The following is a 15,792-nucleotide window of genomic DNA, read 5'->3' as shown; positions in this document are numbered from 1 at the left end:
GTCATGATTTATTCATCGTAATGAGTGTAAATGTTTTGTCAAACATGAGCGTAATGATCCAAAAATAATGTTTAGGGTAGATGGTTAGATCTAACCTCATTTCTACCCTCATTTCTACCCTCATTTCTACCTCATGAATTTTCATACGGAATCTCTTCGTAAATGTTTTGTCAAGACTTCTTCATCGTACATGTTTTGTCATGATTCTTCATCGTACATGTTTTGTCGAAACTTCTTCATCGTAATGAGCGTATATTCTTTGTCAAACATGAGTGTAAATGATCCAAAAATAATGTTTAGGGTAGATGGTTAGATCTAACCTCATTTCTACCCTCATTTCTACCCTCATTGAATTTTCATGATTTCTTCATCGTAAATGTTTTGTCATGACTTCTTCATCGTAATGAACGTAAATGACCCAAAAATAATGTTTAGGGTAGATGGTTAGATCTAACCTCATTTCTACCCTCATGAATTTTCATGATTTCTTCATCGTATATGTTTTGTCGAAACTTCTTCATCGTAATGAGCGTATATTCTTTGTCAAACATGAGCGTATATGTTTTGTCATGACTTCTTCATCGTAATGAGCGTATATGTTTTGTCGAAACTTCTTCATCGTAATGAGCGTATATTTTTGTCAAACATGAGCGTATATGTTTTGTCATGACTTCTTCATCGTAATGAGCGTACATGTTTTGTCATGATTTCTTCATCGTAATGAGCGTAAATGATCCAAAAATAATGTTTAGGGTAGATGGTTAGATCTAACCTCATTTCTACCCTCATTTCTACCCTCATGAATTTTCATACGGAATCTCTTCGTAAATGTTTTGTCAAGACTTCTTCATCGTACATGTTTTGTCATGATTTCTTCATCGTACATGTTTTGTCGAAACTTCTTCATCGTAATGAGCGTATATTCTTTGTCAAACATGAGTGTAAATGATCCAAAAATAATGTTTAGGGTAGATGGTTAGATCTAACCTCATTTCTACCCTCATTTCTACCCTCATTTCTACCCTCATGAATTTTCATACGGAATCTCTTCGTAAATGTTTTGTCATGATTTCTTCATCGTAAATGTTTTGTCAAGACTTCTTCATCGTAATGAGTGTAAATGTTTTGTCATGATTTATTCATCGTAATGAGTGTAAATGTTTTGTCAAACATGAGCGTAAATGATCCAAAAATAATGTTTAGGGTAGATGGTTAGATCTAACCTCATTTCTACCCTCATTTCTACCCTCATTTCTACCCTCATGAATTTTCATGATTTCTTCATCGTATATGTTTTGTCGAAACTTCTTCATCGTAATGAGTGTAAATGATCCAAAAATAATGTTTATGTTAGAATGTTAGATCTAACACCTTTTCTAACATGTTTTCTAACATGGAGGATTTCATTAGATATAAATATTCTTCATTCATTTCATTCTATACACAATTTACATCATAGACGATTTAATAGATATAATACTTTACTGTTTCATTAGATATACACATTCTTCCTTCATTTCATTCTATACACAATTTACATCATAGACGATTTAATAGATATAATACTTTACTGTTTCATCTGATATAAACATTCTTCCCTAAACATTATTTTAGTTAAAGTCCATCAAATATTTTTAGGATACTTTCAGCAAATAATATTTATATCTAATGAAATCCTCCATGTTAGAAAACATGTTAGAAAAGGTGTTAGATCTAACATTCTAACATAAACATTATTTTTGGATCATTTACACTCATTACGATGAAGAAGTTTCGACAAAACATATACGATGAAGAAATCATGAAAATTCATGAGGGTAGAAATGAGGGTAGAAATGAGGGTAGAAATGAGGTTAGATCTAACCATCTACCCTAAACATTATTTTTGGATCATTTACGCTCATGTTTGACAAAACATTTACACTCATTACGATGAAGAAGTCTTGACAAAACATTTACGATGAAGAAATCATGACAAAACATTTACGAAGAGATTCCGTATGAAAATTCATGAGGGTAGAAATGAGGGTAGAAATGAGGGTAGAAATGAGGTTAGATCTAACCATCTACCCTAAACATTATTTTTGGATCATTTACACTCATGTTTGACAAAGAATATACGCTCATTACGATGAAGAAGTTTCGACAAAACATGTACGATGAAGAAATCATGACAAAACATGTACGATGAAGAAGTCTTGACAAAACATTTACGAAGAGATTCCGTATGAAAATTCATGAGGGTAGAAATGAGGGTAGAAATGAGGTTAGATCTAACCATCTACCCTAAACATTATTTTTGGATCATTTACGCTCATTACGATGAAGAAATCATGACAAAACATGTACGCTCATTACGATGAAGAAGTCATGACAAAACATATACGCTCATGTTTGACAAAGAATATACGCTCATTACGATGAAGAAGTTTCGACAAAACATATACGCTCATTACGATGAAGAAGTCATGACAAAACATATACGCTCATGTTTGACAAAGAATATACGCTCATTACGATGAAGAAGTTTCGACAAAACATATACGATGAAGAAATCATGAAAATTCATGAGGGTAGAAATGAGGTTAGATCTAACCATCTACCCTAAACATTATTTTTGGGTCATTTACGTTCATTACGATGAAGAAGTCATGACAAAACATTTACGATGAAGAAATCATGAAAATTCAATGAGGGTAGAAATGAGGGTAGAAATGAGGTTAGATCTAACCATCTACCCTAAACATTATTTTTGGATCATTTACACTCATGTTTGACAAAGAATATACGCTCATTACGATGAAGAAGTTTCGACAAAACATGTACGATGAAGAAATCATGACAAAACATGTACGATGAAGAAGTCTTGACAAAACATTTACGAAGAGATTCCGTATGAAAATTCATGAGGGTAGAAATGAGGGTAGAAATGAGGGTAGAAATGAGGTTAGATCTAACCATCTACCCTAAACATTATTTTTGGATCATTTACGCTCATGTTTGACAAAACATTTACACTCATTACGATGAATAAATCATGACAAAACATTTACGAAGAGATTCCGTATGAAAATTCAAGACCCTTTGGGTCTCGCCGCTTAGCGGCTGAGGGTAGAAATGAGGGTAGAAATGAGGTTAGATCTAACCATCTACCCTAAACATTATTTTTGGATCATTTACACTCATGTTTGACAAAGAATATACGCTCATTACGATGAAGAAGTCTTGACAAAACATTTACGAAGAGATTCCGTATGAAAATTCATGAGGTAGAAATGAGGGTAGAAATGAGGGTAGAAATGAGGTTAGATCTAACCATCTACCCTAAACATTATTTTTGGATCATTTACACTCATTACGATGAAGAAATCATGACAAAACATTTACACTCATGTTTGACAAAACATATACGCTCATTACGATGAAGAAGTCATGACAAAACATGTACGCTCATGTTTGACAAAGAATATACGCTCATTACGATGAAGAAGTCATGACAAAACATGTACGATGAAGAAGTCATGACAAAACATGTACGATGAAGAAATCATGACAAAACATTTACGAAGAGATTCCGTATGAAAATTCATGAGGGTAGAAATGAGGGTAGAAATGAGGTTAGATCTAACCATCTACCCTAAACATTATTTTTGGATCATTTACGTTCATTACGATGAAGAAGTCATGACAAAACATGTACGATGAAGAAATCATGACAAAACATATACGATGAAATCATGACAAAGCATATACGCTCATTACGATGAAGAAGTCATGACAAAACATTTACACTCATTACGATGAAGAAATCATGACAAAACATTTACGTTCATGTTTGACAAAGAATATACGTTTAAGTTTGACAAAACCATTGACGACGAAACCATTAACGTAAACATTAACGTTCATGTTTGACAAAACATTTACACTCATTACGATGAATAAATCATGACAAAACATTTACGAAGAGATTCCGTATGAAAATTCAAGACCCTTTGGGTCTCGCCGCTTAGCGGCTGAGGGTAGAAATGAGGGTAGAAATGAGGTTAGATCTAACCATCTACCCTAAACATTATTTTTGGATCATTTACGTTCATTACGATGAAGAAGTCATGACAAAACATGTACGATGAAGTTTTAACAAATCATGTACGATGAAGAAGTCATGACAAAACATTTACACTCATTACGATGAAGAAATCATGACAAAACATTTACGTTCATGTTTGACAAAGAATATACGTTTAAGTTTGACAAAACCATTGACGACGAAACCATTAACGTAAACATTAACGTTCATGTTTGACAAAACATTTACACTCATTACGATGAATAAATCATGACAAAACATTTACGAAGAGATTCCGTATGAAAATTCAAGACCCTTTGGGTCTCGCCGCTTAGCGGCTGAGGGTAGAAATGAGGGTAGAAATGAGGTTAGATCTAACCATCTACCCTAAACATTATTTTTGGATCATTTACGCTCATGTTTGACAAAGCATATACGCTCATTACGATGAAGAAATCATGACAAAACATGTACGATGAAGTTTCGACAAAACATGTACGATGAAGTTTCGACAAAACATGTACGATGAAGAAATCATGACAAAACATTTACGCTCATTACGATGAAGAAGTCTTGACAAAGCATATACGATGAAGTTTTGACAAATCATTTACGCTCATGTTTGACAAAACATATACGATGAAATCATGACAAAGCATATACGCTCATTACGATGAAGAAGTCATGAAAATTCAAGACCCTTTGGGTCTCGCCGCTTAGCGGCTGAGGGTAGAAATGAGGGTAGAAATGAGGTTAGATCTAACCATCTACCCTAAACATTATTTTTGGGTCATTTACACTCATTACGATGAAGAAATCATGACAAAACATGTACGATGAAGAAATCATGACAAAACATATACGATGAAATCATGACAAAGCATATACGCTCATTACGATGAAGAAGTCTTGACAAAACATTTACGATGAAGAAATCATGACAAAACATATACGATGAAGAAATCATGAAAATTCATGAGGGTAGAAATGAGGGTAGAAATGAGGGTAGAAATGAGGTTAGATCTAACCATCTACCCTAAACATTATTTTTGGATCATTTACACTCATGTTTGACAAAGAATATACGCTCATTACGATGAAGAAGTCTTGACAAAACATTTACGAAGAGATTCCGTATGAAAATTCATGAGGGTAGAAATGAGGGTAGAAATGAGGGTAGAAATGAGGTTAGATCTAACCATCTACCCTAAACATTATTTTTGGATCATTTACACTCATTACGATGAAGAAATCATGACAAAACATTTACACTCATGTTTGACAAAACATATACGCTCATTACGATGAAGAAGTCATGACAAAACATGTACGCTCATGTTTGACAAAGAATATACGCTCATTACGATGAAGAAGTCATGACAAAACATGTACGATGAAGAAGTCATGACAAAACATGTACGATGAAGAAATCATGACAAAACATTTACGAAGAGATTCCGTATGAAAATTCATGAGGGTAGAAATGAGGGTAGAAATGAGGGTAGAAATGAGGTTAGATCTAACCATCTACCCTAAACATTATTTTTGGATCATTTACGTTCATTACGATGAAGAAGTCATGACAAAACATGTACGATGAAGTTTTAACAAATCATGTACGATGAAGAAGTCATGACAAAACATTTACACTCATTACGATGAAGAAATCATGACAAAACATTTACGTTCATGTTTGACAAAGAATATACGTTTAAGTTTGACAAAACCATTGACGACGAAACCATTAACGTAAACATTAACGTTCATGTTTGACAAAACATTTACACTCATTACGATGAATAAATCATGACAAAACATTTACGAAGAGATTCCGTATGAAAATTCAAGACCCTTTGGGTCTCGCCGCTTAGCGGCTGAGGGTAGAAATGAGGGTAGAAATGAGGTTAGATCTAACCATCTACCCTAAACATTATTTTTGGATCATTTACGCTCATGTTTGACAAAGCATATACGCTCATTACGATGAAGAAATCATGACAAAACATGTACGATGAAGTTTCGACAAAACATGTACGATGAAGTTTCGACAAAACATGTACGATGAAGAAATCATGACAAAACATTTACGCTCATTACGATGAAGAAGTCTTGACAAAGCATATACGATGAAGTTTTGACAAATCATTTACGCTCATGTTTGACAAAACATATACGATGAAATCATGACAAAGCATATACGCTCATTACGATGAAGAAGTCATGAAAATTCAAGACCCTTTGGGTCTCGCCGCTTAGCGGCTGAGGGTAGAAATGAGGGTAGAAATGAGGTTAGATCTAACCATCTACCCTAAACATTATTTTTGGGTCATTTACACTCATTACGATGAAGAAATCATGACAAAACATGTACGATGAAGAAATCATGACAAAACATATACGATGAAATCATGACAAAGCATATACGCTCATTACGATGAAGAAGTCTTGACAAAACATTTACGATGAAGAAATCATGACAAAACATATACGATGAAGTTTCGACAAAACATGTACGATGAAGAAATCATGACAAAACATATACGAAGAAGTCTTGACAAAACATATACGTTTAGTTTCGATGAAATCATGACAAAACATATACGAAGAAGTCTTGACAAAACATGTACGAAGAAGTTTCGACAAAACATTTACGAAGAAGTTTCGACAAAACATATACGCTCATGTTTGACAAATCATTTACGCTCATGTTTGACAAAACATTTACACTCATTACGATGAAGAAGTCATGACAAAACATTTACACTCATTACGATGAAGAAGTCATGACAAAACATAAACGTTCATGTTTGACAAAACATTTACACTCATTACGATGAAGAAGTCATGACAAAACATAAACGAAGAAATCATGACAAAACATATACGATGAAGTCATGACAAAACATTTACGTTCATGTTTGACAAAACATTTACGTTCATGTTTGACAAAACATTTACACTCATTACGATGAAGAAGTTTCGACAAATCATTTACGATGAAATCATGACAAAACAGGTACGATGAAGTTTCGACAAAACATGTACGAAGAAGTCTTGACAAAACATGTACGATGAAGAAATCATGACAAAACATTTACGCTCATGTTTGACAAAACATTTACACTCATTACGATGAAGAAGTCATGACAAAGCATAAACGAAGAAATCATGACAAAACATTTACGATGAAGAAGTTTCGACAAATCATTTACGTAAACATTTATTTCCTGTGTTGTTGTCAAAATGTCATGTTGTCTCATTTTTCAGAGAAGTTAAATGACCTGGTGACATGGTGACGTAGTGACACCTTCAGTTCTTCAAAAATAATTCATAACTGCCTTCCCCTGCTGTGTTGTTGTCAAAATGTCATGTTGTCTCATTTTTTCAGAGAAGTTAATTAACCGAGTGACACATGGTGACGTAGTGACACCTTCAGTTCTTCAAAAATAATTCATAACTGCCTTCCTCCTGTGTTGTTGTCAAAATGTCATGTTGTCTCATTTTTTCAGAGAAGTTAAATTACCTGGTGACCTGGTGACGTAGTGACACCTTCAGTTCTTCAAAAATAATTCATAACTGCCTTCCCCTGCTGTGTTGTTGTCAAACATGAACGTAAACATTATTTTTGGTTCATTTACACTCATTACGATGAAATCATGACAAAACATTTACGTAAACATTTATTCACTGTGTTGTTGTCAAAATGTCATGTTGTCTCATTTTTTCAGAGAAGTTAATTAACCGAGTGACACATGGTGACATAGTGACACCTTCAGTTCTTCAAAAATAATTAATTATTGAATAACCTGAAACCATTAATGAAAACATTATTTTTGGTTCATTTACACTCATTACGATGAAGTTTGACACGAAGTGAAGAATTGCACTTCGTCAAAAAAGTGAAGGTTCCCGACGGTTTCAAACCGCCATACTTTACATTTTGTACAAAAATATTGTGAGTAAATGAACTCATTATTTTTGCATCATGACAAAACATTTACGCTCATGTTTGACAAAGCATAAACGATGAAACCTTGACAAAACATATACGTTTATGTTTGACAAAGCATAAACGATGAAGTTTATTTCCCGACTGTTGTCTAAATGTCATGTTGTCAGTAATTTTAAGAGAAGTTAATTAACCTGGTGACGTGGTGACGTAGTGACACCTTCAGTTCTTCAAAAATAATTCATAACTGCCTTCCTCCTGTGTTGTTGTCAAACATGAACGTAAACATTATTTTTGGTTCATTTACACTCATTACGATGAAATCTTGACAAAACATATACGATGAAATCATGACAAAACATGTACGATGAAATCATGACAAAACATGTACGATGAAATCATGACAAAGCATATACGATGAAGTTTGACACGAAGTGAAGATTTGCACTTCGTCAAAAAAGTGAAGGTTCGACAAAGCATATACGTTCATTACGATGAAGTTTTGACACGAAGTGAAGATTTGCACTTCGTGTCAAAAAAGTGAAGGTTCGACAAAGCATATACGTTCATTACGATGAAGTTTTGACACGAAGTGAAGATTTGCACTTCGTCAAAAAAGTGAAGGTTCGACAAAGCATATACGTTCATTACGATGAAGAAATCATGACAAAACATTTACGTAAACATTTATTTCCTGTGTTGTTGTCAAAATGTCATGAATTAAATAACCGAGTGACACATGGTGACGTAGTGACACCTTCAGTTCTTCAAAAATAATTCATAACTGCCTTCCTCCTGTGTTGTTGTCAAACATGAACGTAAACATTATTTTTGGTTCATTTACACTCATTACGATGAAATCTTGACAAAACATATACGATGAAATCATGACAAAGCATATACGTTTAGTTTCGATGAAATCATGACAAAACATGTACGATGAAATCTATGACAAAACATATACGATGAAATCTATGACAAAACATATACGCTCATGTTTGACAAAACATATACGATGAAATCTATGAACATAATAATATTTCAAACCAGGAGCCAAATTCTTGCGATTTTCATATGGAATCTCTTCTCTCGGTTTTCCGAGGTAAGCAATTATATGAAATCATTTACACTCATTACGATGAAATCTTGACAAAACATATACGATGAAATCATGACAAAACATGTACGATGAAATCATGACAAAACATGTACGATGAAATCTATGACAAAACATATACGATGAAATCTATGACAAAACATATACGTTCATGTTTGACAAAACATTTACGCTCATGTTTGACAAAACATTTATGTTCATGTTTGACAAAACATTTATGTTCATGTTTGACAAAGCATATACGATGAAACCTTGACAAAACATATACGATGAAGAAGTCTTGACAAAACATTTACGCTCATGTTTGACAAAGCATATACGCTCATTACGATGAAGAAATCATGACAAAGCATATACGATGAAACCTTGACAAAACATATACGATGAAGAAGTCTTGACAAAACATTTACGCTCATGTTTGACAAAGCATATACGCTCATTACGATGAAGAAGTCATGACAAAACATATACGCTCATGTTTGACAAAACATATACGCTCATTACGATGAAGAAATCATGACAAAACATATACGAAGAGATTCCGTATGAAAATTCAAGACCCTTTGGGTCTCGCCGCTTAGCGGCTGAGGGTAGAAATGAGGGTAGAAATGAGGGTAGAAAAGAGGTTAGATCTAACCATCTACCCTAAACATTATTTTTGGATCATTTACGTTCATTACGATGAAGAAGTCATGACAAAACATTTACGATGAAGAAATCATGACAAAACATATACACTCATGTTTGACAAAGCATATACGCTCATTACGATGAAGAAATCATGACAAAACATTTACGTTCATGTTTGACAAAGCATATACGCTCATTACGATGAAGAAATCATGACAAAACATTTACGTTCATGTTTGACAAAGCATATACGCTCATGTTTGACAAAGCATATACGCTCATGTTTGACAAAGCATATACGCTCATGTTTGACAAAGCATATACGCTCATTACGATGAAGAAGTCATGACAAAGCATATACACTCATTACGATGAAGAAGTTTCGACAAAACATTTACGATGAAGTCTTGACAAAGCATATACGCTCATTACGATGAAGAAATCATGACAAAACATTTACGATGAAGAAATCATGAAAATTCAAGACCCTTTGGGTCTCGCCGCTTAGCGGCTGAGGGTAGAAATGAGGGTAGAAATGAGGTTAGATCTAACCATCTACCCTAAACATTATTTTTGGGTCATTTACGTTCATTACGATGAAGAAGTCATGACAAAACATTTACGATGAAGAAATCATGAAAATTCAATGAGGGTAGAAATGAGGGTAGAAATGAGGTTAGATCTAACCATCTACCCTAAACATTATTTTTGGGTCATTTACGTTCATTACGATGAAGAAGTCATGACAAAACATATACGTTCATGTTTGACAAAACATATACGCTCATTACGATGAAGAAGTTTCGACAAATCATTTACGAAGAAATCATGACAAAACATATACGTTTAGTTTCGATGAAATCATGACAAAACATATACGAAGAAGTCTTGACAAAGCATATACGCTCATTACGATGAAGAAATCATGACAAAACATTTACGATGAAGAAATCATGACAAAACATATACACTCATGTTTGACAAAGCATATACGTTCATTACGATGAAGAAGACCTGACAAAACATGTACGATGAAGTTTTGACAAAACATTTACGTTCATGTTTGACAAAACATTTACGATGAAATCATGACAAAGCATAAACGCTCATGTTTGACAAAACATTTACACTCATTACGATGAAGAAATCATGACAAAACATTTACGTTCATGTTTGACAAATCATTTACGAAGAAATCATGAAAATTCAAGACCCTTTGGGTCTCGCCGCTTAGCGGCTGAGGGTAGAAATGAGGGTAGAAATGAGGGTAGAAATGAGGGTAGAAATGAGGGTAGATCTACCCTTCTACCCTAAACTTATTTTTGCGCTATGTTTTCATACGTGTGAGGGTGGTGATATCATTATTTTTTAAGTTTATTTTTATATAAATGACGAAAACTATTGAGATAACAAACTACAACGGTCATGAGTTCAAGAATTTGTTCTTCGTTCCTCGTGAAAATACATTCTATCAGATACGAGGGAGAAAGGGTAAAGTTAGTTTGAGCGTTTATGAAGGAATGAAGAATGGAAAGTTTATACAAGCATACGATACAAACGGTAAGCGTGTTTCATTACATTTGTCAAAACTTACTAACATTTATTTTGACAGTGACTTTGACCTATATGAAGAAGAAAGTGAGTCAGAAGATTATGAGCTGTTATGTGAAGCACAGCAATGGGAGGAGTTGCAATACTTTTGTAAGTGAGAACGTTTATTTTTTACATTAGTGAAGTCATTAGTGGTTGGCGGTTTGTAAATATTTAAGGTTAAGTTAGTGTTGTCGTTTGTGTTGTAAAATATACGTTACTGGTTTTGTAAATATTTAAGGTTAAGTGGTGTACGGAGGCGCGCAGTGCCTCAGTACACGACTTAGTCATACTAACTAGAATTTCCACATTTAAATTCAAATTCGAATAAAAATTTTTTATTTCATGCAATGTTTTATTTCTGTGCCGTCTTCAAGTATGCCCCAGTACTTACGCTTGGAGAGGACATGAACTTCGGTGAAAATTTTGTCCAATTTGAATCGACCCATCTTTTCACCGACCATACCCATTTCAATGAGTTTGTTGTATCCTTCTTCGTTCGTCATGAGTGCGTCAATGTTCTCATAGTAAACCACAACTTTCGATTTGACTTCGGAGAAGAATTTGTTGTAGTTGTCAAGGACTGCCTTTGCGAACTGAGGGTAAGACCAATGTTCGACAATAGGTTTTAATGTGGTTACTAAGCCACTTTGACCTTGAGTGAATTCGTACTTCAAAACAAAAGGAGAAAACCATTCAACAAAGTTGTCGACCTTCTCATAATGTTTACTCTTCATCTCTTGAGGTTTCTTAATGGAATATCCCCATGTCGAATTCATAAGCAATTTGAGTGTCATTGCAAGTTTGGGGTTTGAAGCTTTCCTAATATCATACAGTTGTTGTATGACTTTTCCAACTGTATAGTTCCTTCCCGGGAACTCACCATCTTCGTTTGGAATTCCAGTCGGAATATATTGGACAAACCTCATGTATGCAGCGTTAAGGTCGACATAGTATATCTTTTCGTTTGAGTCGAACTTGTCGCAACCAATTGGTCCAGTTTGTGGAAATTCAAGTGAGTCTCTTATCTTCTGCGAAACTTCTCCTGTTATCTCATAAACATCGTCGAAGCAACCTGTTTCATATAAAACCTTCTGACCTAACTCAGATGCTCTCCAATACAATTTGACGTCAATTGGATGTCTCAATGGAAGTTTGTTATAGCATCTTGAAGTTCTTGCAACCTCATTGGAAGTTCTTCTGGTTCAGGTTGGTATCCGAACATACCAACCCTTGTGGAAATGTGTACTTCTTTTGTACTAGAACTTTGTCTGGAACAACTTTTGGTCTTGCTAACAATGAAAGTTTGTTTCGTCTTTTGGTACAAAAGTTTCTGTCAGCTTGTCATCTGGAATTGGTTCCAACAAACCTTTCTCGAAAAGAATGTTTACAGCTCTGACAATGTTGCACTTACTTTTACCAAAGAATGGGTTTGTAAGACTTTCGTTCAACATGAAGTGGTTGTGGACAATTACAATCTCAACCATGGTAAGTCTTTGTCAACAACATAGTCGTCATGTGAAGAACCTTTAGCTGTAGTATGTTGACTCGGATATTGACATTTGCCAACGGTGCAATTTTTGCCAATTGACCTCTGAGAATGTACCTTGTCTTCACACATGACTCAAGATACTTCATCTTCTCATCTGTAACAAGACCAGAGTTCCTGAGACATGTAAGAATGCAAGGTTCGTTGACAATTGTTTCAATTGAATTGTAAATTCCATACCTTGTCAAGTCAATGTCAGACTTATTTATGAACGGGAAGTATCCAGCATGTTGTCTGACTGCTTGAGGGTTAGGTTGGTACCATTCGAACTTGACACTTGCAATTCTTTCAATTGCATTCAAAATGTCTGAGTCGGAGTCAACCATTTGTTCTCTCTTTGTAGTCTTGAAAGCGTCAAGAAGTTTTGCGGCTGTTTGTTCATTGCCATGTTCATAGTAAATGTGACCATCCAAATCTGTTATGGTCAATCTGAGATTGTGTCCTTTCTTATTTCCGTCTTGAATTGCAGCAAGTACACCCATGAAGCCTTTCTTGTTCTTTCCTTCGTCAAAGTTTACTGTAAAGGTTCGACCAGATGTAATTTGACTTCTAACTTCACGATACTTTTCATATGCCATATCTTGTTCTTTCCATGGGAGCATGTGCGTCTTCACCTTTCCTTTTTTCCTTCTCAAAGGATGCAATTGTTCGTTATGTTTCCAGTAGAATCTGGCAAAGCCGTCGTGTCCTTCAACTTGAGGTTCACTAACATCGAAAGGCATGTCCATAAGACTTCTTCTTCTAACCTCTCTAGTCTTTTTGGATAATTGGCACGTGCTGTTTCCAAATCCATTTCGTAGCGAAGACCAGACAATTTGTCATAGACTTTTATGGGTCTTCCCTTCCTATATTTAAAATTCTTCGAAACTCTCCAACCATATCTTTGTAACTCTGCTTTTATTCTAGCAGACTTTCTATCCATTCTATATGGGGGCATTTTTATAAAAAATAAAAAAATTTTTTTTCTTTACTTTACATACCCGCCTGCTGCCATAAGTCTTTGACGCCAACCCATACCAGCTAATGAAGGTTGACTTGGTTTAGTTTGGAAACTAAACTTTGGTTTTGGTTTATCTTCAGTTTTTGGTTTTCTTCTTCTATCGGTTTTTCGTCACTTTTCGGTTCTCTTGACTTTACTTCACTTGCGGGAACAGTTGTGTCGTCAACATTTCATAAATATCATATGCCATTTGTTTTTGTTTTCCTTTCAACTTTTGTGTTTGTTGTAAAGTTTAGAATATTTCGACTCTAAGTCAATGAGATGTTCTATAATGAACTGTTGGTCAGTGAAGTAAACTTTTCCATCTGTTGTCTCGAAAGCTCCTCAGACTTCAATATTTTATTTGTGAGAGTCTGTTTCTTTTTTGAGATACTAGCCGTTCCATTTTTATGAAAAGTGACTTTGTAGTTAGGATTTGAGTTACCAGATCTGGCACTTTCTATTATTGAATTTTTCTCTTCATCTGTAAGTTCTTTGACAGGTTTTGACAATGGTTCTGAATTTTTGTTTGTGGTGTCAAATCTACCGTTTCAATTCTTCGGTCATTTCATCTCAGTAAAAAATTTTAGTTTGGTTTGTTTTCAACTGGTTGTTGTTGGAGGTGGGATGGTTCCTTTAATAATCATTCAGTTCACATGCTGAGCCTGACTATATGGTATCGGTTTAAATGCTGGAAGCCGACAAATCCATCTTGAACTCATTTGTCTCAATGCTGCATTGTTCATTTCATCTCAATAAAAACTTTACATTCCCCAAGTTTGAGGTGGTTGCGGTTGTTATTGTTTACCCATTGTTGTGCATGGTTATATCCTCTGTTAAGAATCTTTCACCTTGGTCCATATAATTTCCTGCTTTATGGTTATAGTCATTCATTGCTTTGTTATAATAATTTCCTGCTTGTCTTCCTACATTGTCCATCCATCCTTGAACTTTTCTCTTGTTTCAGGATTTGGAATAAGATTTGTTGCATCTCGTGCTACATCCAACCTTTCTGTACAGTTTGTATAATAGGTTGTGCTTTCTCTTTAAGTATACCTAATGTACTCAAAATCTTTCTTCCAATTCCAAATGCACCTCTGGCTATTGTTCCCACTGCGGGTAAAAATCTAGATGCAACTCCTGCTAATGCGCCAAATAAACCCATTTCTTATAGGGTAAAAAATGACGAATCCAAACAAGGACCTATGTTTCTAAGGCAACAAAAAAAGCACTCAATGATAAAAATCTTTAGTTCAACACCAAATGCTTGGTTTATGATATCTTGGAAAACATTCCGAGAGTTAGAACAGATGGACCACCATACTGGCTAATATTTGTCGGTCAAAACACAAGATACTGTGAAGCCATACCATTATGGTCCAAAAATATTTAGATGTGAAAACTGCTTTGACAATATTCGTTGACAATACCATCCAACAAAACTGACATCTGACTGTGAAAGTTTTTCAAATCAGATGATGTAAAAAACTATCTGCGTTCAAAAAAATGTAAACCAATATTTCATTGTCGACCAAAACCATTCTGCTCTTGGTGTCATTGACGGATGTAAAAATGTTAAGAGACTTAACCAACCACAAGGTGGTGAAAGCAAATGAAATGTCATATGACGACAAGTATAGACACTTCCCCAGGCAAAGATGAGACAAGTTTTAAATATTTACAATAACCGTAAACAAAAAGGTTTGGGAAACCACTCCCCCGAAGAAAATGAAAAACAACCCTGACTTAGAGAAAGACTATATATTTAATAATTTAGTCAAAAGAGACAAACAAGAAAGAATGCCGGGCTTCAAACTTCAGAAAGGTGACAAAGTAAAAATAGAAATACCCAAACGCGACCCATATGAAAATACTATTGACTATGACAACAATGGGAACCCGACAGGTA

General features: G+C 34.6%; 1 protein-coding gene across 1 annotated transcript, besides 1 other annotated feature; it reads left to right on the top strand.

Moving 5' to 3' along the window:
- Positions 1-15,792: part of a mobile genetic element that runs on past both edges of the window.
- TVAGG3_0553660 (uncharacterized protein) lies at positions 11,154-11,474 on the top strand (the record flags this gene model as incomplete). The annotated part of the gene is made up of 1 exon (XM_051238221.1): positions 11,154-11,474. One exon carries the CDS (start codon positions 11,154-11,156, stop codon positions 11,472-11,474), a length of 321 nt encoding a protein of 106 aa, XP_051096045.1.

The sequence above is a fragment of the Trichomonas vaginalis genome, chromosome II, assembly GCF_026262505.1.
Source record: "Trichomonas vaginalis G3 chromosome II, whole genome shotgun sequence".
NCBI lineage: Eukaryota > Parabasalia > Trichomonadida > Trichomonadidae > Trichomonas > Trichomonas vaginalis.
This window is presented reverse-complemented; position numbering and strand designations above follow the sequence as displayed.